The sequence below is a fragment of the Bombyx mori genome, chromosome 26 (genome assembly GCF_030269925.1).
Source record: "Bombyx mori chromosome 26, ASM3026992v2".
NCBI lineage: Eukaryota > Metazoa > Arthropoda > Insecta > Lepidoptera > Bombycidae > Bombyx > Bombyx mori.
In genome coordinates this window covers 8911597-8938515 of record NC_085132.1, presented here as the reverse complement: position 1 = coordinate 8938515, position 26919 = coordinate 8911597, and the positions used below count along the sequence as shown (strand labels likewise).

Genomic DNA, 26919 nt, shown 5'->3' with positions numbered 1-26919 from the left:
CTTTTGGACAATGATTGGTAAATCAGAAAAACGAATTATTGACTTTGTATTCCCTTGGCAGTCACAAAACTCTTCGGAACGACATCTATATCTATACTAATATTATAAAGAGTAAAGATTTGTATGTTTGTTTGTTTCGAATAGGCTCCGAAACTACTGGACCGATTTGAAAAATTATTTTTCCATTAGAAGCCGACATTGTCCCTGATGAACATAGGCTACATTTTTTTTTTAATTTTTTTTTTTGGAGTTTACTCCTTTAGAATCGATTTACATATATAGGCCCGGGGTATGAAAATTATGGGGACCAAAATCGTACTAGCATGTCACACGAAATACGTTATGCGCCTGATTGCGCATGTCACACGAAATGCGTTATCGCAGGTGACGCCGGGCTGCTGCGCCGGCAGTCCGCCACAAAGCCTCGTACTGATCGCGCGTTTCTCTCATTATTGTATTTTCATATATTTGTTAGTCGTTTGTTTTGTGTCTCGTTAATTTGTTAATAATCTGTAGTGTATCGTGTTGTCGTAATATAGAACTATTTCTCGTATTGTTTCGTTTAATTTTTTATATCCAGTAAACTCCAGTCGTGCGTCGGAGCGGACACACACACTTTTTTTTTTTTGTTTCATGTGTGTTTTAATGTTTCCGAAGCGAAGCGAGGGCGGGTCGCTAGTCTTAGATAAATAACAGGTTAACTATTAACCTTTATTTAATGCAGGTTTTGAACCGTATTCTTTGAAGGAGACGATTATATTCAAATCAATCTGTATTGACATATCAATAATTTTTTTTTGTCCAAATGCACAGATTGCCACCTTTGATAATAGACGACTCATATATAAAAACGAATTGCTGTTCGTTAGTCTCGCTAAAACTCGAGAGCGGCTGGACCGATTTGGCTAATTTTGGTCTTGAATTATTCGTGGAAGACCAGAAAAGGTTTAAAAGGTACATAAATATGAAAATGCTAAAAACAACAATTTTGTTTTTCCTTTGACGTTTCCCTCGTCGGACGGATTCCTTTTGTTTGTTTTAAGTTTAGTTTTATACAAAAGTTTAGGTCTTTTATTTATCGATTGAGGCACTACGAAGTCTGCCGGGTCAGCTAGTAAAAAATAAAAAATAGTAAATATGAGAAAGTGTTTTCCGAGCGCTATGACATGTCCTTCTTCAAACGAGGCTTACGGAGAGTACTTTATGGTCATAGACCTATATAGTAGGGACACGACATATTGTTCTATACGTACAATTGCTTATATAAATAGCACCCATTTTGAAGGCATACACATAAACATATATCTATCTCGTTCTTACTCAGCACTTTAACTCGCAGGAAAACAATATAACAGTATTTCAGTGCGTACATAAAATGAAACATGAATATACGTAAATGTCTCCGTCTCCGTCTAATGAGGCCGAAAATCCGCCATGCTTAGCGCGCCAAATGTCATTGTCACGTCAGTTCGGCCGTCTGTTTTGGGTTGTACATTATTTATTGACTTTGATATCGATTTAATATGATTGCTTATATAAAATTTCTAATTTTATCATGCTTAAAACATACAAAAATAATAATTAAAACATATTTTATAGGATCTCAAGAAGGTCGATGCCCCAAAACTATTATCTATATATATTTAAATTCATTATGGAGCCCTCATCCGAAACATAGATTATACACTTAATAATATATTTGAATCCGAAATATCGGACACCATTTTTCGGTCGGAATCTATTCATCATGACACTAATCATAAATACCTCTTTAAAATATGCCATCAAAACATATTTAGACATTCTGTTTAGATATTTCGGGAAAAAGGCTACCGACAAAATCTCTTCGGAACTATTTAAATAAAATAGTTTTATTCCGCAGTGAGTAGTGTTTTACTCACTACATTTTAAATTCGTTAAATGTTTATTAATTAAGTGATTTTAGAGAGGAAGTCACAAGGAATGACGTTTGTAATTTCATTAACGAATAAATGTTCTGTAGGTGTTTTTTTTTATCAGGCGGTCCCTTGATAAGTTTAAAATTTGAATCACTCTCAAGTAATATTTCACATAATATCTAAATCACATCATCTTTGCACATAACAATATACTTAATTCCTATTAAAGTAGAAATTCTACAAATACATTCATACTCAACAATATTTAAAATAAAATAATTCTTGGCGTTTATCGATAAAACCTACTAACATTAAAATCTTCTGGGCAGCACTAAAACTGCCATGTTTTGTGGCCAGATGACGTCACAGTGGCACGAATTTTTTGTTGACGTTTCATTTCCATAGGTTTCCTACTTCAGTGTTTATGGTAGGCAGCGGCTTGGCTCTGCCCCTGGCATTGCTGACGTCCATGAGCGACGGTGACCACTTACCATCAGGTGGGCCGTATGCTCGTCTGCCTACAACAGCAAAAAAAATATGCGTTTTTGCGTAAAATCTTATTTATTTTGGAAGCCCTTTTATAGAAACATTACATACATTTTACAAATTAATGGTTTAAAATTTCAATAACCTATAAATAACTTTAAAGTAACTTCTAAGCAACGTGATTTATGAATTTTTCGGCGGCCTTGCTCCAAAAATAGTAGAACCAACCCGAACTGTAGTTGCGCCTAATTCAATCTGCAATAAAAATACAGATATTGAACACAGGTAGCGTTTTCAATATAATTAAATTCCTACTGAAACATTACTGCACTGACTGCAATAGCACCTCTTTTTGGTCTTGTGGTTGGTGAGCCTTCATATTACCAGGTGTTTCAGATTGATTTTGAAAGTTAATAGCTCTGTTAAAGATACTATGCTTTTGGGGTTTAGATGGAGGAAAATCTATGTAGGAGTATGTACAATATACAGCAAAAAATCATTGTATGATGTATATTGATGACTCAACAGCTTTAAATCTTGTGAGTACCCGTCTCAAGTGAAGTATCCACAAAAACCACAGTAGGCGTTTTTTATAAATAAGTTATATTCTACAGCAACAATGAAATTTTGAAAGTTTATAGATTAACAATTACCCGTGAGGACACATAACTACAATGGTATTATAGCAACTACAAATGTACACTTGCAATAAGGCATATTATCAAGAAAATGAAATGTTTATTAACAAAACATATTACTCTAAAACCATATCTAGGTATATGGTACCTTAAATAAACTTAAATAAACTTTTTGGTGTACCTACATATTTTATTAATTTTGTTTTATTATTCTTATAACCAAAATATAAATGAAAAGCTATATTGCTGTTGAATCTACTTGCCCACCACAATGAAACTATTTACACCATAAAAGTGCCACAGCAGAATTGAATAATATTGTAACTCTTTTGTTAACACGTTATTTATAGTTTTTTTTATTACTTATCTGGGTGGATGGGCCCATCTAGTATTAAGTGGTTACCGGAGCCTATAAACATAACTTACAACATAGGGCCAATACATCTTGAGACATGAGTTTCAAGGCCCCACTTTTTATAGTAAAATGCTCCATCCATCTCCAACTCCATCCTTCAAAATTCCTGGTTTGAGCCCTGAGAGCTCACCTACACGTCAGGGTTACGCTGACATAGCCTCTGAAGGCTATCAGCTTAGGTAGAAAAAAAAAGAAAAACCTTCAAAATGAAACATATTACTGCTTTACATTAGAAATAGCAGGATGGTGGTACCTTACCTATACCAAATCACAAGAGATCCTACCCCTATTAATTTATAATAGTATTCTTAGCACTATGATAAGTAAATCAAACTAAAACTATAAATTCAACCAAGTACAAAAACTTACAGCATGTGCAAAATCTGAAGACATTCCCATTGATAACTCAACATCTTTGATATCCAAATTCAACTTCTCACACACTTCTTGCCTGCATTTTATTAGGCACAGATAGTCAGGATTTGGTCCTTTGGTAATATCATAGTCATACTGCCCTATGGTCATCAGTCCCTGGAAATCTAGGTTTGGACAGTTTTCGAGAATGTGCTCAACAGCTTTTGTTGTTTCCAATGGTTCTAAGCCGCTTTTTGCTAAAGAAATCAGAAATGTATTTATTAAAATACCTTTTTTTTAACTTTTAAACCTTAAATAGCATCATTAGCTTAGTGGTTAACTGCCCTGACTACTATATGTGTACAATTCCCAGGCACTCATTATCATCCATAAAGAAGGTTGTTATTCTTGGCTCGGGTACTTTTTCTTTTCTTGTATGTTGTGTGTTTCCAGTAATCGTAACCCAAATCTCAAAGTGTAAAATGTTAAATTTCCATGTGTTTTCTAATGCATAGGTCAAGCTCACAGTCCACCAGGTGTTAAATGGTTACTGGAGTGCATAGTCATCACAACATGAACATTGCCACCCAAAACATGAGACATAGCTCCTGTCCTACCCTTCAAAAGGAAATGCATTACTGCTTCATAATAAAGCATGTTTAGGGTACTATAATAATAGCAACTAACATTATTTGGAGTTCATGCTCCGCAGTACGGATTTAAAAAAAAAAAAATTGGTAACCGCATGCAGGGTTCAAACACCAACGCATTGCTCGACACCATTTTTTTTTTATTGCTTAGATTAATTTAATGCACTGGATGTCTTATCCTTTAAGCCATGACAAATCACAATTTATTAACAATTTTATAATAAAATATACAGTAAATAATGTTAAATTGTTAAATATTCAGTAGAATTAAAGTGCAACAGAAAATATATCGTAAGAACTTATTTAATGTGAAAATTATAATAAGAACCTATAAAATAATAGTAAAATGGGCAAACTTATAAACTTAGAGAAGCTACAATTAATATCCATATTAGTAAATTAAGTTGAATATGCCAGAGATATAAAGTACCATTCATTAAGTAAATTATGTTACCTTGTTCACCACTAGTATTAACTTGTACCATAACTCTCAATCTTTCCTTCTCCTTCCTATATTTCAACCATTGCTTATTCAAATTATCAGCTAATTTTTCTGAATCAACTGTTTCAACCATAAACAAGCCTGGCGAACCAAGTAGTTTGTTAATCTTGTTTGTTTGTAAATGTCCAATGAAGTGCCATTTAATGTCTTTGCATTTTTCCAGTATTAATGGATCACTGGCTTTATCACTTAATTCGTTTACATAGTTTTCTCCGAAGTGCCTCTGGCCAGCATTGTAAGCTTCCACAATAAGTTCGACAGGTTTAATTTTTGATACAGCAACCAATCTTGGTGCTATCTGAGGTAGGTCCTGAAATTTTAAAGTATTTTTTTAAAACCGAGTTAATTTAATATTTCACAATAATTAGAATTTTTTTTTAAATTAAATCAAGGGTTTTGATCTATAATATGAAATATACAGATAATCACAACATTTTGAAGAACTTCTCCGATTTACTTTTCTTCCAAGTTACAAGGTTTTAAAACTTAATAATAAACCAAAAATGATTACACTAATAGTGTTTATCAAGTTCAAGATTATGTTGCTTGAATATTTCTGTATTATAGTGGTCAGTGACCAATATTAAATATAAAAAAAAACTATAATTTAATTGATTTATCTAAATATTTCTCCCATTGTTGACATAAATGTAATTAGATTTAATTACTTACTTTACTTCTTCTGGCCACGGCAATTTCAATTTGTGAAAGAACCGTCTTCAATCCATACATTATGTCAACTTTAGCATCGACTTCACTGGTCATAACTGAAGATTTAATTATCCTCATCCACCAAAAAAGTATGAATTAAATCGCCACTAAATACATAATGAAATTAATCAATAAATGATATCTTAAGGCGTCGAAGAACACGCAGAATAAGTGAAAACCAAGTGTTTTCTAAAAGGACAAGGAGTCAAGGACACTCCGTATGATAGCAATGTAGCAGTGATTTATTATCAATTGACATTTGACATTCATGTCATTCATCATTCATATCATATATTAAGTGTATAATCTATGGATTTGCCTTTTGCTCGACATTTTTTGCTTTTTTTGCATATCAGTCGAGCTAGCAACATTTCGTTTTTTACTTTTTCAATTTTTTGCGGCCGCTGGTACTCTAGAAAGTCCAATTTCTCCGCATCAATGTTCTCATTCTCTGTGAGAATCGCTTGGAATTTCTGGGTCTACGGAGATACAATTGATGGATCTCTTTATGTAATAGTATTTTACGTGGGGAGTGAGCGGAGTTCCCTGAGGAATTGAATAGATGATCCTATGATCTCGCTTTGAACATCGCAGCGTGCGCCAACGGAGCAGAGTTCATCCAGAATAACGGGAATCCCAGTGTTCATCCACAGTGCGTTCCCAAAGATCTGTTCTGTTACATACCATTCAGTAGCGTTTATTGTGCTATAGTGTTTATTCATTATTCTTGCTAGGGGTAGTGTTAGCAAATTCTCTCAGGCTAAGTCCCGTGAGCTCGTCTAGAAATCCAGTGAAGCGAGAATGGCTTCTCGACGTGACTGGCAGTATGCAGTAGGTAGGTGGAATAAAATCTAAAGGAAAACCATAGATTATAACAAAAAGTAAAATAGTAGCACTACCTAATTTATTAAGTAAGTTTTTGAACGAAGAAACTTACGTCAAATTGATTGATTTTTCTATTTCCATTTTTATTTCGTTTGTTTGCATTTCAATGCGAAAACTTTAGAGTTGTATTCGATTGTTGTTAAAAAATGGATAAAATATATTTTTCTACGAGAGGCTAATAAAGCTCAAACATGAACGTCTTAGAGAAAGCTGAAAAAGCTTTAGAATATCTTAAAGCAAACGAAGGTTCTGCGAAGTAAGTTTCTTATTTACCAAAGTGGAAATCAGTTTTTTCAACGAATGTTTTTATAGTGTTTGTAAACTTTCTAGAGTTCATGAGCTCCAAACGGCTGCTGGAACTCTGGGCAGATGCCTGGGAGCTTTAGGAACTCGCTCGAATTGCGCTCGGCATTATGCAAATTTGTTACACTCAGCAATTCCAACTTTATTGTTTTTAGCCAGCCATGACAGCGTAAGTGATTAAAGAATATTTATATATTAAAAAAAATATATATATTTGCCATGAACAAGTTGAAAAAGAATAGTAATTTTTAGTTGCTACCTTTTTATTAAAAAAATCTGCTTAACTGTTGTCATGGTTTAATAACTTTTTAGGCTGAGGTGCGTTTGGTTGGCGATGAAGCTCTCAATAGAGCCGTAGTCGGAGGTTTCGCATTCCATTCACACAAAACTAATATTATACTTCAAAATCAGATTGATCACAAAAGGAATGCCAGGTAAACTCCTTTTTAAAAATATATTGCAGGCCATGTCAATAGTGTTGTTATTAATACAACATATAAATAGCAAGTTAATATTACTTTCTGTTTTTCTCTGATTCTTGAAAAATGTGGAAAAAATTATGAATAATTATTATCATCAATTATTCCTTATTTTGTTCTAGATACATGAATTTATTTACACTTGTTTCATTAAATAGGTACATACACTTCACGGGTATTTTTGAATAATCCTATTACTTTCTGAAATGAAAAAAAAATGTAGCATTTTAATTTTCACAAAATCCTGCTTATTGTACACAACTTTTTTTTTTCCCTAGAATTTAACCTTTTCTCTGGTCTTTGTAAATAGAAATTAAAAGGGAAGCTATTTTGTTTTATCTTATCTTTGCGGGACTGAATAGAAAAAAGGTACATTACAAATTATCTACAAATTTCGCATATGGATTTCTAGATGGATCCGTGCAGCTTTATCTCGTATTTGCCTTGGAGAATGTTGGCTCCGTCCTGGTGTTGGCAAGATTCGAAATCAAGCCCAGTTCCTATTTCCAAAATTAAGTCAGATAGTGAAAGAGACAAATGAAATTCAACTCATTGTGGAAGCATTAGAGAGTAACCTGCCTCGGCTCCTAAATGCCTTGGGTGAATATACTTCAGATGAAGAGATTTCAGGTATGTAATGCCTCATAACAATGAATTATTAAGTTAAGTTGTACTTTAATGAGATTTAAAATATAAACGCTCCATTGGGTAATTACATTTTTCGATTCATAAAAAAACTATTTATATTGCTTAAATAAGTATACGATCTCTTGGCCCACCTGGTGTTAAGTGGTTACCGGCGCCCATATTAGACAACGTAAATGCCCACGCGAGACATGAGTTCTAAGGTCTCAGTTTTTACAGAACAATGGCTGCCCCACCCTTCAAACCGAAACGCATTATTGCTTCACGGCCGAAATAGCTAGGGTGGTGGGTGGGCTACAGTGGGCTCTCAATGTGTCTGGCAAGATTTAAGAACCACTAAAACTTTCCGGCTATTGGGGTAACATATTTTTATAAGTCCCCAAGTAACATATATAAAATTTAGCTTTTATAGTATAACGAAAGTATAATTAAAACTTATTAAAGTTTGGGGGTGTCTGGCAGGGGGTAGCAACTGGAAAAAGTGTCCGGCAATGGATATCGTGATTTCTAAAGATATTCTGGAGTAAATAATAAAAAAAAATAACTTTATACTTTAACGAATTTAAGGTACTATTTTATATATCTTTACTGCCTGTTACCTGCCCAAGTAACCACAATCGAAACTCTATAATCGCGGGTCGATCTTACCTGTGTTAGAGACATACACAGAGAAACTTTCAGCTTTTATAATACAACGAAGGTCTCGCTGTCGCGGGCTCTTGCTCTATTATATTTTAGATGCCAACGCTTTTCATTAAAAAATATTCAACATACAGTTGTTACATAATTACACCTGATATTTCGCCCTTATTTCTTTATGTGATGTTTATAGAGAATGGTAACACAGGTGGTCTGTGATACCATATAAAAACACTATTAAGTTGTGGCATTATGGTAGAAAACCATGTTAAAATTTTATATTTGTAATTTTCTAGAACTGTCAAAAGCAATTCTATTGCACGTAGAAACGACTGAAGCATCTGTGAGGAGAGGCATAGCGACATGCATAGCGCACATGTGCTCACACAGAGAAGCCTTGCTTACTAATGTCCTACAGAAAGTGTTTGGTAAGCTACTTTAAGCTTATAGATTTTCTTTTATTACTATCAAAGAAAAGGCTTAATGTAATTACAGCTGTTTAGTGTTGTAATGTTTACCGGAAACTATAGAAATGAGGGAATTCCATGACTGACGTCGCCTTCGTTGATGACTGCGTCGGTCGGCGTCATTTTTGCAGTGTAGATTGCGATACCTAATTTTAACTCTGCCGGCTTCAATCCTGGGCCAAAAGTACAAGAAGTTTTGTAGTGGGTGGCCTAAACCAGGGAAGTAGTAGGATATTCTCGGCCTAAAATAGAAGGATTGAAATAAGAAGGGTCCATTCTCTATTAAATTTAGCTGATAATGATGTTTGGTCGACATTATCCTAACAAATTGTAGCCTCTTTTTTCACACTCGGTCATTTAGACACAAACTACATTTCTCAACAATACTAGAGATGCGTTTCAGATAAAGAGCAAACAAACCTGTTGGTTATCCAATTTTTTATCCGATGAAGGAATTGAACCCTCAATGTCAGCCCAGTAGCCAGGGGCGTTAGCTACTATGCCACCAAGTCATTGAAAATTTTACAAGTCAATAGGAATTAGTTAAGATTGAAAACCAAATGGATAGTTAGTAGTATTAAATTATGATAGTAACCTGTTTGTATCCAAAGTGATTTATCAAATGTTGCCAACAACTAGTTATATATGTGTTATATAACTGGTTCCATTTCTCCATTTCCCCCTGGTAATGAAGGCATTTTTATTAGCTACTAGCTAACTCGGCAGACTTCGTAGTGCCTCAATCGATAAATAAAAGACCTAAACTTTTGTATAAAATAAACTTAAAGCAAACAAAAGGAATTCGTCCGACGGGGGACACATCAAAGGGAAAACAAAATTGTTGTTTTTATTTAATTCCGAGCATTTTCATATTTATCTACCATTTAAACCTTCTCTGGACTTCCACAAATAATTCAAGACCAAAATTAGCCAAATCGGTCCAGCCGTTCTCGAGTTTTAGCGAGACTAACGATCAGCAATTCGTTTTTATATACATATACAGATTGATTCAGAACTTGCAAACCTTCACATCTCCACAGTGGATAGTAACTAGCCATTTGCATTTCAGAAAAACTGTGGCCCATCTCTCGCGAGAGTCCAGTGGTTTTGGGCTGGTTTAGCGTCATCAAAGTCGTTTTTCAGATAAACGAATTCAAGAAATTTGCCGAAAGCGATCTTTTCAACGTGCATGATTACATGGAGGTAATTGTATGTTTATATAGTTAACGTTTTTGGCAGTTTTAAGTTGGTAACCTAAAAGCCGGGCAACCTTAAACCGTCGTGAGGAGATAGCACATTTAGTTTGCATTAAATTTACTCTACAGATGATTGCACTTGTATTAATCCAATATTCTTGGGCTTTCCGCTTTTGCAGAAACGGTATTCCAAAAAGCTAATCAATGTATAAAATATGTAAATATTTTAATTTTATTTCTTTCCGAACGAAAAAATGTGTTCGATACGTTAATTCTAAGATGCAGAGCACAGAACTTGTGCTAGAAGAATCTGCAGCAATTGCTACAATTACTGTAGAAACATAATAATATAGTCGTTTATACATGCTTTTTTTACTGGTGGTGGACCTCACAGCCCACCTGGCGTTAAATGGTTACCGGAGCCCATGGACATCTATAACGTAAATACGTCACTCACCTTAAGATATAAGTTCTAAGGTCTCAGTATAGTTACAACGGCTGCCCCACCCTTCAAACCGAAACGCATTACTGCTTCACGGCAGAAATAGGCGGGGCGGTGGTACTACCCGTGCGGACTTACAATAGGTCCTACCACCAGTCAAAACTCTACTCTGTACTCTGTCACGCCTAACATCGCAGGTAACGTACTAATAATATTTGTTTCAAACACAAAACAGCTGTACAATCTATGCGTGAACTACGTAGATCAGTCGACGGACCACAACATCCAGAACTGCGTGATGGAATGCCTTACCGTAATACTGTCCAAAGCGGCCGGAGCGTACAGGGCGGCCGTGCTGGAGAAACACCCGGCTCGGGTTGTATTGGAGGAGAGGAATTTAAATAAAGGACACAGGAGGAATATTAGTGAGTACACAAGCTTGGTTCTTTATTATTATTATTTTTTTATTGCTTAGATGGGGGGACGATCTCACAGCCCACCTGATGTTAAGTGGTTACTGGAATCCATAGACATGTACAACGTAAATGCGCCACCCACCTTGAGATATAAGTTCTAAGGTCTCAGTATAATTACAACGGCTGCCCCAACCTTCAGACCGAAACGCATTACTGCTTCACGGCAGAGCCCCCCCACTCATAAAAAAGCCTAAGTTACTCCTTATATAATCAGCTACCTATCAGTGAAAGTCCCATCAAAATCGGTCCAGCCGTTCCAGAGATTAGCCAGAACAAACGGACAGACAGACAAAAATTGTAAAAAATGTGATTTTGGTGTATGTACAGTATATATATTCATATGCATGTAGTAAAAAGTGTAGTATTACAAATAGACACACCAATTTTATTTATATGTATAGATTTTCTGGACTTTAAAAACGGTGTCATCCAGACATCGTTCCCAGCTGGTTTGAACTCTAACACGCAGTGGTATTGTTGTGCACAGGTTCGTCGAGTGTCATATCCTCAAGGTACGCGCCGAGTCCGGCCTCCGAGCAGAGAGATAATCTAGAGCTTTCGTTTACTGGAGCTTTGCAACTTGGAAGTCTATTGCAGTTGAACACGCCGAGCTTGAGCGTCGAAGATCTGACCATACAGGTGATTTATGGGCTTTTAATAACTACTAGAGGTCCCGCAGTAGTCGAAATTCGACTATAATTAATTGGAATTGTAAGTTTGTACACTATTATGATTGTATTTTATACTTCTATAATCACAAATTTCGCCAAGACTATATTATAAAAAATATTAACAAAGACAAACCATATTCTATTCTCAATTTGACAACAGACGTCACGAACAAAAGTTTGACAATAAATAGTATGCATGCGTGTGTGCGTCAAATACATGGTATGTAGTGTGTGTAATGTTTTCTTTATTGATTTAATGTATCTTTTATGCATTATTTAAAAAAATATATTAGCATTGTGCACTTCTTCTCTATATTCTCTATAAGTGTAGAAAATTTCATACTCCTCCGTCCGCGCAATTTTCGTAAAAAGGGATACAAAGTTTTTGCTTCACGTATTAATATATAGATAATTTACGAATTCATTTGTATTGGAAGCCCGCGGTGGTGGGTATCACTGTCTTGCTTCTGTGCTGCGAACCAGTCGTGCGTTCCAGTTTGAAGGGTGGGGTAGCCGTGAACTTCGACCTTATCTGGTGGCGGCGTCCAGGTTGTACTGTTTATGGGCTCTGGTGACCGTTTTAAACCAGGTCGGCCGCGAATGCGATCGACCTTTTTTATTTTTTTCCTACCTATGCTGATAGCCTTGAGAGGCTATTTCAGCTTCACCGTAACGTGTGTAGGTGAGCTCACGGGGCTCAAACCGGAGTGTTGCTAATACTGACCCTAGCAAGAGCAGTGCTTCGCAGAATCTGCCACCGGATCGGAAACACGACCCATTGAGAAGATCCGGCGAGAAACTCAGTGGGCTGTGTCTATGGGGTAATTCGCTCGTCGAGCCCTTCGTCGCAAGCGACGGGTTCGACGAGGACGGCGACCGGTGGTGGTCGATCGACCATTTTCGTAATAAGGGCTTGTATCTGTGTTGGGGGGTATGGTAGTAATCCACAAAGATACATTCACATTGGGGTTATTCGTTTAGGCAAAATTATATCTTTCTAAGTATATCTAATTTAAGTAGCTCTCTATGGATTGGTCCGAAGAAAAGTCTCATTTTGGATAAATGTCGAAATTTCGATCTTACGCTTGCGGCAATTGAGGTTGAATTTGTCTGAACCGGTTTTAATGAGCTATGAGATGAGGGTCTCGAAAGGGTAGTGATATCCACGTGGAGTGTTGACGTCACCATATTAACGAGGTCCCCGCGGCGCAGACTCCGGAGTCGCCGGCGAGCGAGGGGGAGGCACCGCCGCCCGACTCGGAGCTCCTCTCCAGAGACTTGTCGGAGAAACTTAAGGAGTTCGAAGAAACCGACAGCACCGATACTGACCTGGAGAAATGTTCCCACGACGCCGGGTTCAAGGTTAGATTCGTTTGATTTAATTTTAATATTGACTAGCTGACCCGGCAGACTTCGTAGTGCCTCAATCGATAAATAAAAGACCTAAACTTATGTATAAAATAAACTTAAAACAAACCTAAGGAATCGGTCCGACGGGGGACACATCAAAGGAAAAACAAAATTGTTATTTTTATTTAATTCCGAGCATTTTTATATTTATCTACCTTTTAAACCTTCTCTGGACTTCTACAAATAATTCAAGATGAAAATTAGCCAAATTCAGCCGTTCTCGAGTTTTAGCGAGACTATATTGATAATACACAGAGTGTCGCATCCTATATTTTTGTTTTTTATTGTAAATGGTCACCGTCGGTCGTGATTATCGAGCCTTAGTGAGAGTTTTTTAACGTTCTCGATAGCGTACAAAGTAAATTTGTATGGACTTGAAACAGCGCCCCTAGCGACAAACGTAGGGAAGCTGGTCCGATGCAGCTGCTCTGTGGCGATAGAGAAGTTAAAATCCTCGCACGATGCACACCGATGGTCATAGGCGGGCTATTACCGACACATTTTTACTAGTGGTAGGACGTCTTGTGAGTCCGCGCGGGTAGGTACCACCGCGCTGCCTATTTCTGCCGTGAAGCAGTAATGCGTTTCGGTTTGAAGGGTGGGGCAGCCGTTGTGACAATACTGAGACCTTAGAACTATATCTCAAGGTGTGGCGCATTTACGTTGTAGATGTCTATGGGCTCCAGTAAACACCAGATGGGCTGTGAGCTGGTCCACACATCTAAGCAATAAAAAAAAACATTAAAAAACTAAGCCAATCGCGTTTGTGTATTCTAGTAAAGGGGCTACCAATGAAAAGCAAATCGAGGGTTAAAAGGCAATTTGTTGTAAGCGACGTTTCGCTTAACACGCGACATTTATCTTTGTAATTAAATGTGCGTTTTATTTGGTATTTAGCATCAACAGTTTGATGTTATTAATTGAACTTTAATTCAGTTTATTAAAATAGTTGAAGAGTAAAGTTGCAAAAATGTCACTTAAATAAATATTTAGCAAATAGCCTTTTGCCGCTCGATAATGTAATAAGTATGTTTACAAATTGAAAAGTCTAGTTTTATTTCAGATAAACATAGGATCTGTAGCCGATGATGATGTCCCGCTAAAGTATTGTGTGAGGTTGCTGGCTTCGAAGTTTTTGTTGGCTGGCAACAAAGGAGACCTCATTCCTGATCGGTAAGGTCATTGCGATCGGTTCATAGCGCCCCGCGTGCGTGTCCCACCCACTTTGAGACTTGAGGTCTTTGTCTACAGTGTTGTGTAACAGCTGCCTCGAAATCGAAACGCAGGACCCCTTCGCAGCAGATATAAGCTGGGTTTGGGTTCATCCAACCTCAGTAAATGGCGACCTCACTAATTCAACAAGACAACCATAGTTCAACTAATAATAAATAATAACCTTTTTTTTAATACGCCTTAATTAGCTTCATACGAATGATGTTTTTCCCGAGCAGGCAGACGAGCATACGGCCCACGGTAAGTGGTAAGAAGGTAAGTGGTCACCGTCGGTCATGGACGTGAGCAATGTCAGGAGCAGACCCAAGCCGCTGCCTACCGCTTAACACTCTTTAGTATGTTAGTATGTAACGGAAATTTTGATTATGATTTTGACCCCCCCCCCTTTACGTCGGATTGACTCGAAATTTGGCATACTTATCAAGGACTAATGACAATTAATTTTAATTCAATATTTACAGTTAGACCAACTGGTCTACTATCTACTACTATCTAGGATAACTATCCTTGCTAAGATGACAGTCAGGAATAGCGATTTTTTGTCGGGACTACCTTCTAATTTTAACAGCTCTCCAACAATACTAACAAAGCCTTATTCAATAGTTTTTTTTTTTACAATAAATTTATTTTTCATATTTTTTTTGGGTTTTCTAAAAAGTCTAATTATTATTTTTTGTGAGCTCCATTTTCCCAATCGATATAATGATAATTCGAGTTTCGATCGTAATCGATACAATGATAATTTGTCAACGTCCCGTAACGCGGCAGGTCTGTGCGGGTCTCGTTGAAGGCGTCCGCGCTTAACTGCATATCGGAAGTAGTGCAGGTGTACCCTCAAGCGATGACCTTGTATTTGGACAAAGATGCTGACGCGAAAATCCATAATATTTCCGGTAAGAGGCACGATTGGTGTTGGATAATAGTGATTTTTGAGATATAACGTCTTTATTCTTTATTTGTACAATACACAGTTAATACAGTAATTGCGATAAGATATAAAAATGGCGAGCTTAACTCAACAATTGAGTTTTCTACCAGCTAACCGTTCTTAAAAAAGGAAAGCTTTACATGAGTGGGTAGAAGAATACAATCGTCGTTGTCATTACCAAAATCTGCTATGTGCAAAAACTATATTTTGAATTAACGAGTAAAAAAAACATTTTCGTATAAAATTTTATATGAAAGTGAATTTTTAAGAACTACATCAAATGAAAGCTATAGACACATAACAGTTTTTATATACGGTAGATAGGGCTGTGAAAGTTATACGAAAATGTCAAAAAGTGAGAATCTCAAAATGTTCACATAGCAGATTTTGGTTTGACAGCGACGATATATTTTTTTAAGGTGAAAGGAAAATACTCTTGAGAAAGTAAGATTTTTTGGTGGTTAGCATTGAGGATATCGCGACGAAAGTATCGCCCTTGAAGTATGAGATCGAAGCCTCAATTATAATAATATTTTATTCACGGCTCTTAAAATACAAACACGTACAATATTTTATAACACTAGTATAATATAATAGTATACGTGGCTTTTTTATAAGGTACACAACAACAATTTTTTTTATTGCCTTTGTACGCAGACGAGCATACGGCCCACCTGATGGTAAGTGGTCACCGTCGCTTACGGACGTCAGCAATGCCTGGGACAGAACCAAGCCTACAAAATTATATGCTGCCTATAAAATATTCCCTGACTTTTATGCTATCTTATGTACTATAGTACTTTTTTGTTGTTTAATTTTGTATTATTTATTAATCGATATGTTTCAGGGTCATCAGAGGGCACAGACTCGAACCAAGATAACATTAATGAGTACATATTAGAGAGAAACGTCTGTTACCAGGATTCCCTAACAGATTCCTTAAGCCAAGAGCTGAATAGGAGCATCGAAGGTCACTCGATTTGCAAAAAAGACATAAAGTCCCTCGAAAAAAGCACAGATAGCGGCGAGAAAAGCTCCAAGGACGCACCCAGCATCGACAGTAAGCACAAAACGGACTTAATGGGAAGCGCCATGACCGATAGCACGAATCCCAACATGACCATTAGTAACTTCACCACAAACTCCAACATGACCACGAGTAACGACCAGACCAGCGGATACCCCATGTCCAGCAGTGGGGACGTACTGTCCTCGAGCATCGATTTGGACATGAAATTCGATCATTTCGGAGAATCGACAACCAATCTGGACAATCTCAAGGATTTGGAACGCAAAACTGACAGGACGAAAAGAGCCTTGAAAAGGACCGATGAAGTACAAAGCGCTGATGTGGAGGGCTTGGTCGACAGCAAAGACGAGAAAGACTTTGAGTTTCAGCATCTATCCGATGTTTTTCTGCTGCTGGAAGGTCACTGCGACCCGCAGATCAGGGGTCTGGTCAGGGTCTGCATTGGGAACTACTTGGCGGCCGCTCTGAATGCCTCCCACGGCGATTATAATAGATGGAGAAACTTTAACTCGTTGCCTAAAGCCGTCGGAGACTGCATGAGCGCTGGGGACCTGGTACAGATCATATTGAAGGTATGTTGGAACAAATGGTTGTCGTAATATTTCAAGTAACATGTAATGCATAGTTCATAAATCATAGGTTAAGTGATTGGTAACTTTTTTTGTTTTTTTTTTTTTTAAAAGGTGGAGTTAATGCCATAGGCATTCTCTGACATTCTACCTTAGGGGAGTGCAGAGATGAACCTCGGTAGGTGTAGTGTGATAGTGATATTACTTAAACATACGTATATATATAACATACATAATATTTATAGATAGTACTCGTACTTAAATAAATACTTTACGGCATTTACGTTGTAGATGTCTAAGGGCTCCTATAACCACTTAACACCAGGTGGGCTGTGAGCTAAAAAATAAACAAAAACTAGTGGTCCCCTGGTAGTCGAAATTCGACTTTAATTAATTTAAATTATAAGTTTGTACACTATTATGATTCTATTGTCAACGATAATATACTTCTATAATCACAGATTTCGTCAAGACAACACTTTAGACAAATATTGATAAAGACAAACAATATTTAATCTTTTTTAAGGGATTTTATGACCTGGTAACTAAGACCTTTAAGTCATGTCTTATTTTAATTTATATTCTTATTTTTATGAAAAATGATAATATGAAGGTAAATGAAATGAAATGAAGATGATTAATTTGAGACATTAATCAACTGGGATGAAATGAAATGAGATGATATGGGATGAAATATAATCTCAGTAAAATGGTGGTTATTTACTGAAATTTTTTTAGTGGACTTTTTGGAGGATCCCGAGAAGTTACGTCCAGTGGCTTTGTTTCATTTTCCCACAGTCCAATATTTAATCTATTCTCAATTTGACCACAGACTATAAGCAATAAGAAAAGCTTGACAATAAACAAATAGTATGCATGCGTGTGTGTATCAAATACATGGTAGTGTGTGTAATGTTTTCTTTTATGCATAATCAAAACAAAAAAGTTCTGCACTCCTCTAAATTCTCTGGAAGTGTGGGAAATTTCATAATCCTCCGTCTGCGCAATTTTCGTAAAAAGGGGTACAAAGCTTTTGCTTCATATATTGGTATATAGATAACTAGCGACCCGTCCTCGCTTCGCTTAGGAAACTGTAATTTATTATTGATTTCTCCACAATTTAATTGATGTTATTATACATATAAACCTTCCTCTTCAATTACTCTATCTATTAAAAAAAAACCGCATCAAAATCCGTTGCGTAGTTTTAAAGATTTAAGCATACATAGGGATATAGGGACAGAGAAAGCGACTTTGTTTTATACTATGTAGTGATATTGTTTCCGTTGTCAGCGTAGCACTTATTGTATTGTCTTTCAGGGTCTAAGGGATGAAATACATTCAACAGTGAACCACAGCTTGTCAGCACTGACCGGCCTGGCCGTGGCCCTGTCGGCCAGCTCAGACTGGTCCCTGCTCGTGGATGCGTTGACCTCGTTAGTGCACGTGGAGGCCAACACGTATTGGCTGTGCAGGGTCAATCTCTGTAAGCTCTACGAAAGGATACCGTATAAGAGGTAAGTTAGTGGAGGAGCAGCCGTGATGATTGTCGTGTCCGCCCATATCTACTGGTGGTAGGACCTCTTGTGAGTCCGCGCGGGTAGGTACCACCGCCCTGTCTATTTGTGCCGTGAAGCAGTAATGCGTTTCGGTTTGAAGGGCGGGGCAGCCGTTGTAACTATACCGAGAGCTTAGAACTTATATCTCAAGGTAGGTGGCGCATTTACGTCGTAGATGTCTATGGGCTCCAGTAACTACTTAACACCAGGTGGGCTGTGATCTCGTCCACCTCTCTAAGCAATAGATATTCAAGCTTATATGACGTATATTGGAGTTTATTTAAAATATAATAAATTTTGATGTAAAACCGGCCCATCCATAGTTTCATCCGTAGATAACAGATAGTTTTGTAAACATTACTTTTGCGCGGATTGTTTTTTTTTGCTTACACAAATTCAAATTCATGAAAATTCAAACCTAGTTGCTTCCATACTAACTATGATAAGCTTAGGTCACTTTTGCGCTGACGGCCTCAATTAATAATCTCTACAATAGCATTTTTTTCGCATTTATTTCACATCTAACATTGGTTAAATTATTTTATACTGACTTTTTAAATTTATAATACAAACCGAATAAAATATAGCAAAAAGAAATTCAGTTCCACCCTGGTAAAGTCCAATCATTTGAGAGATGTTTTTGGAGTTTACTCCTTAAGAATCGATTTACATATATAGGCCCGGGGTATGAAAATTATGGGGACCAAAATCGTACTAGAGAGTATAGCATGTCACACGAAATGCGTTATGCGCCTGATTGGCTCCTGATTGCGTGATGCGTGCGCGCGCCAATCAGGAGCCAACGCGCGGCCGCGTTATCGCAGGTGACGCCGGGCTGCTGCGCCGGCAGTCCGCCACAAAGCCTCGTACTGATCGCGCGTTTCTCTCATTATTGTATTTTCATATATTTGTTAGTCGTTTGTTTTGTGTCTCGTTAATTTGTTAATAATCTGTAGTGTATCGTGTTGTCGTAATATAGAACTATTTCTCGTATTGTTTCGTTTAATTTACCGACATCGTTTTGCTTGTGGCCGGACGCCGTTCGGGTTCGATTCCTGAACGTATCAACTGTTAGTGGGTTGATACCCGAATATAACCCGCTACAAATCATTTATTAATAAAGCTTATTAAATATAAACAATTCCTTCTATCAGTGAATGGACAACTTATATATTAATTGTAAAAGTGAATTATATAGACTTACTTAATTACCGCATCCACGTGTTCCGCAACTCCCGGATCATTCTCACTAGAATACGTAACTTCCATATTTTACTGTATTCAACTGACACAAATTTATATTTATATCCAGTAAACTCCAGTCGTGCGTCGGAGCGGACACACACACATTTTTGGAGTTTACTCCTTTAGAATCGATTTACATATATAGGCCCGGGGTATGAAAATTATGGGGACCAAAATCGTACTAGCATGTCACACGAAATGCGTTATGCGCCTGATTGGCTCCTGATTGCGTGATGCGTGCGCGCGCCAATCAGGAGCCAACGCGCGGCCGCGTTATCGCAGGTGACGCCGGGCTGCTGCGCCGGCAGTCCGCCACAAAGCCTCGTACTGATCGCGCGTTTCTCTCATTATTGTATTTTCATATATTTGTTAGTCGTTTGTTTTGTGTCTCGTTAATTTGTTAATAATCTGTAGTGTATCGTGTTGTCGTAATATAGAACTATTTCTCGTATTGTTTCGTTTAATTTTTTATATCCAGTAAACTCCAGTCGTGCGTCGGAGCGGACACACACACTTTTTTTTTTTCTAGATTATTCACACTGTATCCGGGGTATCGCGCTAGAAGTCGAATGATAATGAACACGTTGATTGGTCTGCTCCGCGACCCGGATCAGAAGGTCAGGAGTGCCGCAGCGCACGCCATAGCGAAGTGAGTTTTAATCGATTTTATTAATGTATATTTGACTAGCTTTTGCCCGCGACTCCGTCCGCGTGGAATAGTTACTTTGGCATAACGTTAAATTTAACCCGCCTCTTCATTTACGCAGTGGAAACTCTCAAAAAGGATTAAAATCCCGATTTTGAAACATTCGTTATTTGTGCTCCGCTTGCATTGGTCTTAGCGTCATGCCTATAGCCTTCCTCTATAAATGGGCTATCTAACATTGAAGGAATTTTTCAAATCGGTCCAGTAGTTCATGAGATTAGCGCGTTCAAACAATCAAACTCTTCAGCTTTATATTAGTATAGATGATGATGTATGATTTATTAATAATTTATTCGAAAACTTAATCGTTAAGTTATATCAATTGTATCACCTTAGTGAGTTAGTGAAGTCGTTTGTGAGCTAATTTATGTGACGTTAAATGAATTTAAAAAAAATGGCGCGCGTGCAACTTGGTGCATGTGAAAGAAGTGAAACTTCTTTTGCGGTGTGTAGTATTTTACATCCTTCAATAAAATTTCTCTCGTAACAAGGAATGCATGCTGTCTATAAAAGAAACGACTTAGCTCTCTTTATCCTTTCCCTCTCCGCGGTCGAGTGGTTCCCGAGACGATCTATCTATTGTCTCACTCTCGCTCCTCCTAAATTGTATCATTTCTCTCTAGCCGTAACGAATCTGTCGCGAGTGAAATTTTACTCTCAACGAACCTAAAGAAGTTTAACTTCTAATTCGCATTGAACAATACAGTGCACTTAACTTTCGCCTCGCCTTATTTGTTATCGCGTTGTCCACAGCGTTATACCAACGATATACCCGCGAAGGAGACACACGCCGGCCACAATGGTAACTGAGTTAGCTAAGGAGTTAACGGACGAGGTGTCTTTGGATAGAGCGACGCTGTCGTTGCAAATAGTACGCGACATATACTTCTATCACGACCTCCCTCGGCAATTGACCGAAGGGAACAGAACGGACGGCGACACCCTCAAGATTGTTGTCGGAGACTTAATGGGTAGACTGATGGCCAGCAGCTGTAAACATTATTCGGTAAGCGACCTAAAGAACATATGCCTTAAGATTGATTCTCAAATGTCCTTTTTTTGTAATATAATAATAATAATCATTTTAATACTGTTACGGTTGGGGTTCGGGATAAATAAAATTCTACCGAATTACAAGTTAAAACTGTATTAGCACTTAGAACACTTAAAAAAATTCACTTAAATCACAAACACTTTAAAATTCTCGATTCGCTTGTTCCGCTTCGCTTCAGGTGATCCGTTCGCTGTTTCGCTTCGAGTAATTTTTGCCTAAATACCTACACAGTTCCAATGAATTTTTCGCTTAATAATTTATCGTTTTGGGATTTGTATTAACATTCCACATTTTACTTCTCCAATCTGAGTTTTTTTATTCAGTTATGGGCGCTGGAAACAGGTACATATATAGTACACAAATATCTCGTACAAAGCTCCTTAGCTATATATATCAATTTTTTTTGCTTATGTGTGAGGACGAAGTTACGGCCTACCTAGTATTAAGTTATTACCGAAGCCCATAGACATCTACAACGTTAATGCCGTCACCCACCTTGAGACATGAGTTCTAAGGTCTCATTTAACAGTACAGCGGCTTCCCCGCCCTTCAAACCGAAGCTCATTACTGCTTCACGGCAGAAATAGGTAAGGTGGGTGGCGCATTTACGTTGAAGATGTCTATGGGCTCCAGTAACCACTTAACACCAGGTGGGCTGTGAGCTCGTCCAACCATCTAAGCAATAAAAAAAAAAGGTGATGGTATCTACCCGTGTGGACTCACAGACGTCCTTCCGCCAGTAAAAAACACTTTTTTGTATATCATCACATGTGTTCCGCAGCAAGGCTTACTGGAGGCGCTACAAGCGATACTAATCAAGTGGACTCCTTGGAAACACATAGACGCCTACTCCGGTCAAGGGATCCTGGGCTATTGTCTAGATAACCTGGACTATTGCAACACGAACGTTTCTATGAGGACCCTTCTTCTGGACCTGTGCCGTTTGATTTATCCAGGTATCCATCGAGATTCGTAGTATTCATTATTGAGTAGCTCTTTAATGTCAACTAGTGGTCGCCCGGTAATCGAAATTCGACTAGCTATTCGACAAAGCTATTCTCAATTTGACCACAGACTTTAACAATAAACAAAAGAGTACAGTCCGCGCGCGCGCTCCGAGGATTCGGGGGCTGAGTAAGCGGGCGGGCGTGCACCGCGCCCGACCGTCGCTTCATACCCCGCACTCTCCCACTACTAGTGTCGACTAGTACTAGACTAGTACTAGTTAAGACGTCAGAGTGCGCTTACCGACTCGTTGCTTTTAATTTTGCGATAGCAGTGTTATTTACGTGTGTTTTCTACTATAAATAGTATTTACACTTATAAGTGTTTTTGTTGGCACAAATAGCTATTTAATTTGAGGAAAAAGGAATGGCGAGCACTAGCATAATAAACATGCCTTAGCATTAGAGGAACATTACTGGTAAAAGGATGGCTTAGTGGAGGAAGTTGTCGAATCATTTATTATTGAAGTACGTGAGAAGAGTGACAATAGTACATCAAATTCTTCAAGTACTGATTAATCTGATTGCCACAGTAATCAATAAGATTTTACGTGCATTTTGTCCAATAAGTAGCAGTTCATTAAATTAAATTCATACGTGATCAATTGTTTTTTTTTATTTGAAGTACATAATACCCTGATAGAACTATTATATAATTTACACTCGTACGGAGGCTTAAGATGTGTTAGTATCGATAGCGCAATATCGACTAATTACAACACTAGCTCATTACGTCAACATTCCTTAACATTCCTCGGAGCTCACGCGCGGACTGTATATACGCGTGTGTGTGTCGAATACATGGTAGTGTGTCTAATGTTTTATTTATTGATCTAATGTATTTTTTATAATAAAAAATATTCTGCATTCCTTCTCTATTTTTTTTTGTTTTTACGCAATGACTTTACTAGAATAAATGTTATTTACAGTTGAAGTGCACAACATAATGCGCAAAAGGACTGCTAGTAGAGATATATTTGAACGCGATTCGACTAGTAAAGGGAAGTGGCAACACCTCGACGGCGACAGGGTTGCCAGCTTAGCAGAGAAATTTCTCCAAGTAACATTGAAAATGCTGAATGTATTGGTTCATCTGATTGAGGAAGTTAATCCCAATGTACATTTGAATAAGGGCGGGATTGCCCTTCCCGGGAGTCCGGTTCGAAGGAAAACTCAAGGTATTTTAAATTAGCACCCAATTGTTGTTAATTCGAGGGTTTCAAAGTTTGTTTGCTTTGAACCCTAATTATTTTTATGTAGCCTCTTAAACTGGTTTTTATAACATCAGCTATGAGAGTCCAGTTAAAGTTGGCTCAGTCGTTTCTGAGATTAGTTGTAAAAGTTTTTTTTAATACAAAAAAAAGTGGTTATCATATAAGAGAATACTTTTCAAATCCTTTTAGTTATATGTCTGTATTTTGACATTAGGAACAGGCCCTTCACTTTTTATTTTATTTGTATAGATTCTATTCAAACTCGGAAGAATTCGACGGCGAGTGAAAGCTTAGATGACAAAGCCTCTCTAAAACGAAAGCCTTTAATGCCGGCAACGAGCTTGAGAGCGAACTTTGTGGGACACTTTTATAACGAACCGTTCTATATGAAATTGTACGAGGGCTTAAGAGCAGCTTATTCGAATCATAAGGTAATAATTTTTTTTTCTCTCTAGGATACGTAAGGCCATATTTTAAATTTATGAATAATATAATTAATCAACATATAGTTGGTGTTTGGGACATAAAAGGTATTTTTGAAGCGGCTTACCGAGAAAAAAAAACAACCATTCTAAAACAGTAATTGGATTATCACAATAACATATGTTTTAAATCCTATTCAATATAGTTAAAGATCCCTTTATACACTACGTTTCAGAAAATCGACTATCGATATTTTTTTTATTTACAGTAGCCCATCCCTACTAGCACAGAAGACTCAAAAAAACATACTGAATTTTAATTTCAGATAAATCTCGACCCTAAATCGAGCATATTCCACACGTTTCTATCGACCACTCTGGACTGCCTCGCCGTGCAACTGGAACTGTCCACCGAGAAGGAGTTCGGCTCCGTCACAGAAGAGATCCTGTACTACCTCAAGGCAATAATGCCCTTATGCGCCGACAATACGGTCTATTGTGTGACGCAGCTGTTGAAATGTTTATTCGGGACGAACATGGTGGCGCAGTACGACGATTACATGAGCATCAGCGACAAGAATGAGGGCAGCCGGCAGACCAGCTTCTGTGAGGACGTGTGGACTCGCGCAGACCACGGCTCCAGGAGGAGCAGCGTCGGCTCGAATGCGAGTCAGAAGCTGTGTCTGGACATCAAGAACCCCAGGATGGCGGCGGAGAGGCAACTGCTGATCGCGCTGGAGAATTTCGCCAAGAACAAATCTGATAGGAAGTGGAGTACCAATAAGGAGGAGCTGGAGAAATATATTAAGTTATTTGAACCGGTTGTCATACAGTCTTTGAAGGTATGTTATTATTGTGACGTCAGTTTTTTTTTTGCTTAGATGTGTGGACGAGCTCGCAACTCACTTAGTGTTAAGTGGTTACCGGAGCCCATAGACATCTAAAACGTCAATGCCGCCACTCTCTTTGAGATATGAGTTCTAAGGTCTCAGTATAGTTATAACGGCTGCCCCACCCTTCAAACCGAAACGCATTACTGCTTCACGGCAGAAATAGGCAGGGTGGTGGTACATACCCGCACGGACTCACAAGAGATCCAGATAATATGGATGAACTCTGCTCCGATGGCGGGAGGTGCGATACAGGTGCGGTTGTAACAACACCTATGCTGTTTGGTTACAGAGCTACACAATGCAAAACGACATTCCACTCCAGCGCCAAGTGCTAAGTCTGCTGAACCAACTGTTGACCCTGAGGGTGAACTACTGCATGCTGGACAACGATCTGATCTTCATAGGCTTCCTGATGAAACAACTAGATTTATTCGAACAACATGAAATACCGTAAGTTTTTATTTACTTTAACATTTTCGGTATTAATTTTATTAGTTATCGAAGCTTTAGGCTGCCTGTGCACCGGAGCGGAGCGAGGCAGTGGAGCGGAGAAACGGAGAAATATTAACCAATAAGATCGCACAAAATCTCCGCTCCACTTTAGTGGACAGGGAGTGAACTGACTCGTCGCGTAGGTACTAAACTCTATTCCGCATTACTTCCTCGCTCCGCAGCCTCGTTCCGCTCCGGTGAACAGACACAGTACGCAACTCCGCTCCGCCCTACTCCGTCACTCCGTTCCGGTGGACAGGCAGTCTTAGAGGCTCCCTTTAACAGTAATATTACCCCATTATAGACATACTATAAATTTAAATGGCACTTTAACTAACATGAGTTTTATGTTACTAACATCAGTTTACCCTGCCACAGTAATGTATTTCAGTTTGAAGGGTGGGCCAGCCGTTTTACTATAAAACTCATATCTCAAGACGGTTCGTGGCATTTACGTTGTTGATGGGCTCCGGTGATCACTTAACAACAGTTGGTTTATGAGCTCGACGAAAATACAAACTTGTAATTTTGTATGATAATAAAAAAAACTTATTTATTTTGATTTCAGGAATTGTTGCGATTTGGTGAACAGCATCCTCATGTTTTTGGTGCAACTGTCGTCTTCCAAGCATCACACGAAGAAGATCATTGAAATACCGAAAGTAAGTGTTCCACTAGTGTGTGGGCAAGAGACCTCGAAATCAGAGTCAGAAGGCCGGATGTCTACGGCAACTTTGTCCTAATGTATTGTATATTTCTTGAATGTTAGACCCCATGTTATGAAGTGTCACCATTCAATTTGTAAAGGGGACTATTTAGCAAAATTTAATTTTTATTTTTTTATTTTAATAATTATTGTTATATTATAATACTTTGTATTAATTATATGTATATTTACGGAGATATGTATGTGTATATGTATGTGTACATATACGTATATGTATTTCACTGGAATGGTACACCGCGCGTAGTTCGTTTCCAAATAATTCTTGTCCACCTGATGGTTGTCTGGAAGAGATCGCTCTTAGCGATAAGACCGCCAATTGTACTTTTTTTGTTTTTAATGTATCGCACTGTTTATTTGTTTTTCTGGTGTACAATAAAGAATACTATCTTTCTCTCTCTCTTTAATGTACCGTGAGCGGGTGACCCCTTAACACATCTGTTGCAGTCTGTTGTCTTCCGATTAATAATCAGTTACCATTACCTATGATCTTCTATACTAATATATAAATCTACAGTGGTTTTTACGGATGCTCCGTTATAACTACTGAACCGTGCATCCGATTGACTTGAAACTTGG

General features: G+C 37.9%; 2 protein-coding genes across 3 annotated transcripts in view; one reads left to right on the top strand and one right to left on the bottom strand.

The window, feature by feature from the left end:
* Positions 1 to 2440: 2440 nt before the first annotated feature.
* Positions 2441 to 5821, bottom strand: LOC693086 (proline synthetase co-transcribed bacterial-like protein; the record flags this gene model as incomplete). Its single annotated transcript, NM_001046839.1, is given in 4 exon segments — positions 2441 to 2639; positions 3807 to 4048; positions 4896 to 5253; positions 5616 to 5821. Coding segments are annotated over 4 exon segments (789 nt in total). The 3' UTR covers positions 2441 to 2567.
* Positions 5822 to 6570: 749 nt separating this feature from the next.
* Positions 6571 to 26919, top strand: part of LOC101746788 (huntingtin) — a 56108-nt gene continuing 35759 nt past the window's right edge. For both annotated transcript variants that reach the window (XM_062676344.1, XM_038020599.2), the window contains exons 1-21: positions 6571 to 6795; positions 6870 to 7011; positions 7155 to 7276; positions 7734 to 7951; positions 8902 to 9033; positions 10142 to 10275; positions 10946 to 11135; positions 11674 to 11825; positions 13070 to 13219; positions 14331 to 14440; positions 15269 to 15393; positions 16276 to 17030; positions 18348 to 18544; positions 20361 to 20480; positions 21291 to 21543; positions 22373 to 22547; positions 23525 to 23773; positions 24059 to 24240; positions 24558 to 25073; positions 25414 to 25574; positions 26185 to 26278. In XM_062676344.1, the coding sequence (XP_062532328.1) occupies positions 6731 to 6795; positions 6870 to 7011; positions 7155 to 7276; positions 7734 to 7951; positions 8902 to 9033; positions 10142 to 10275; positions 10946 to 11135; positions 11674 to 11825; positions 13070 to 13219; positions 14331 to 14440; positions 15269 to 15393; positions 16276 to 17030; positions 18348 to 18544; positions 20361 to 20480; positions 21291 to 21543; positions 22373 to 22547; positions 23525 to 23773; positions 24059 to 24240; positions 24558 to 25073; positions 25414 to 25574; positions 26185 to 26278 (4242 nt within the window). In that variant the 5' untranslated portion in view covers positions 6571 to 6730. The remainder of the gene's footprint in view (positions 6796 to 6869; positions 7012 to 7154; positions 7277 to 7733; positions 7952 to 8901; positions 9034 to 10141; positions 10276 to 10945; positions 11136 to 11673; positions 11826 to 13069; positions 13220 to 14330; positions 14441 to 15268; positions 15394 to 16275; positions 17031 to 18347; positions 18545 to 20360; positions 20481 to 21290; positions 21544 to 22372; positions 22548 to 23524; positions 23774 to 24058; positions 24241 to 24557; positions 25074 to 25413; positions 25575 to 26184; positions 26279 to 26919) is intronic.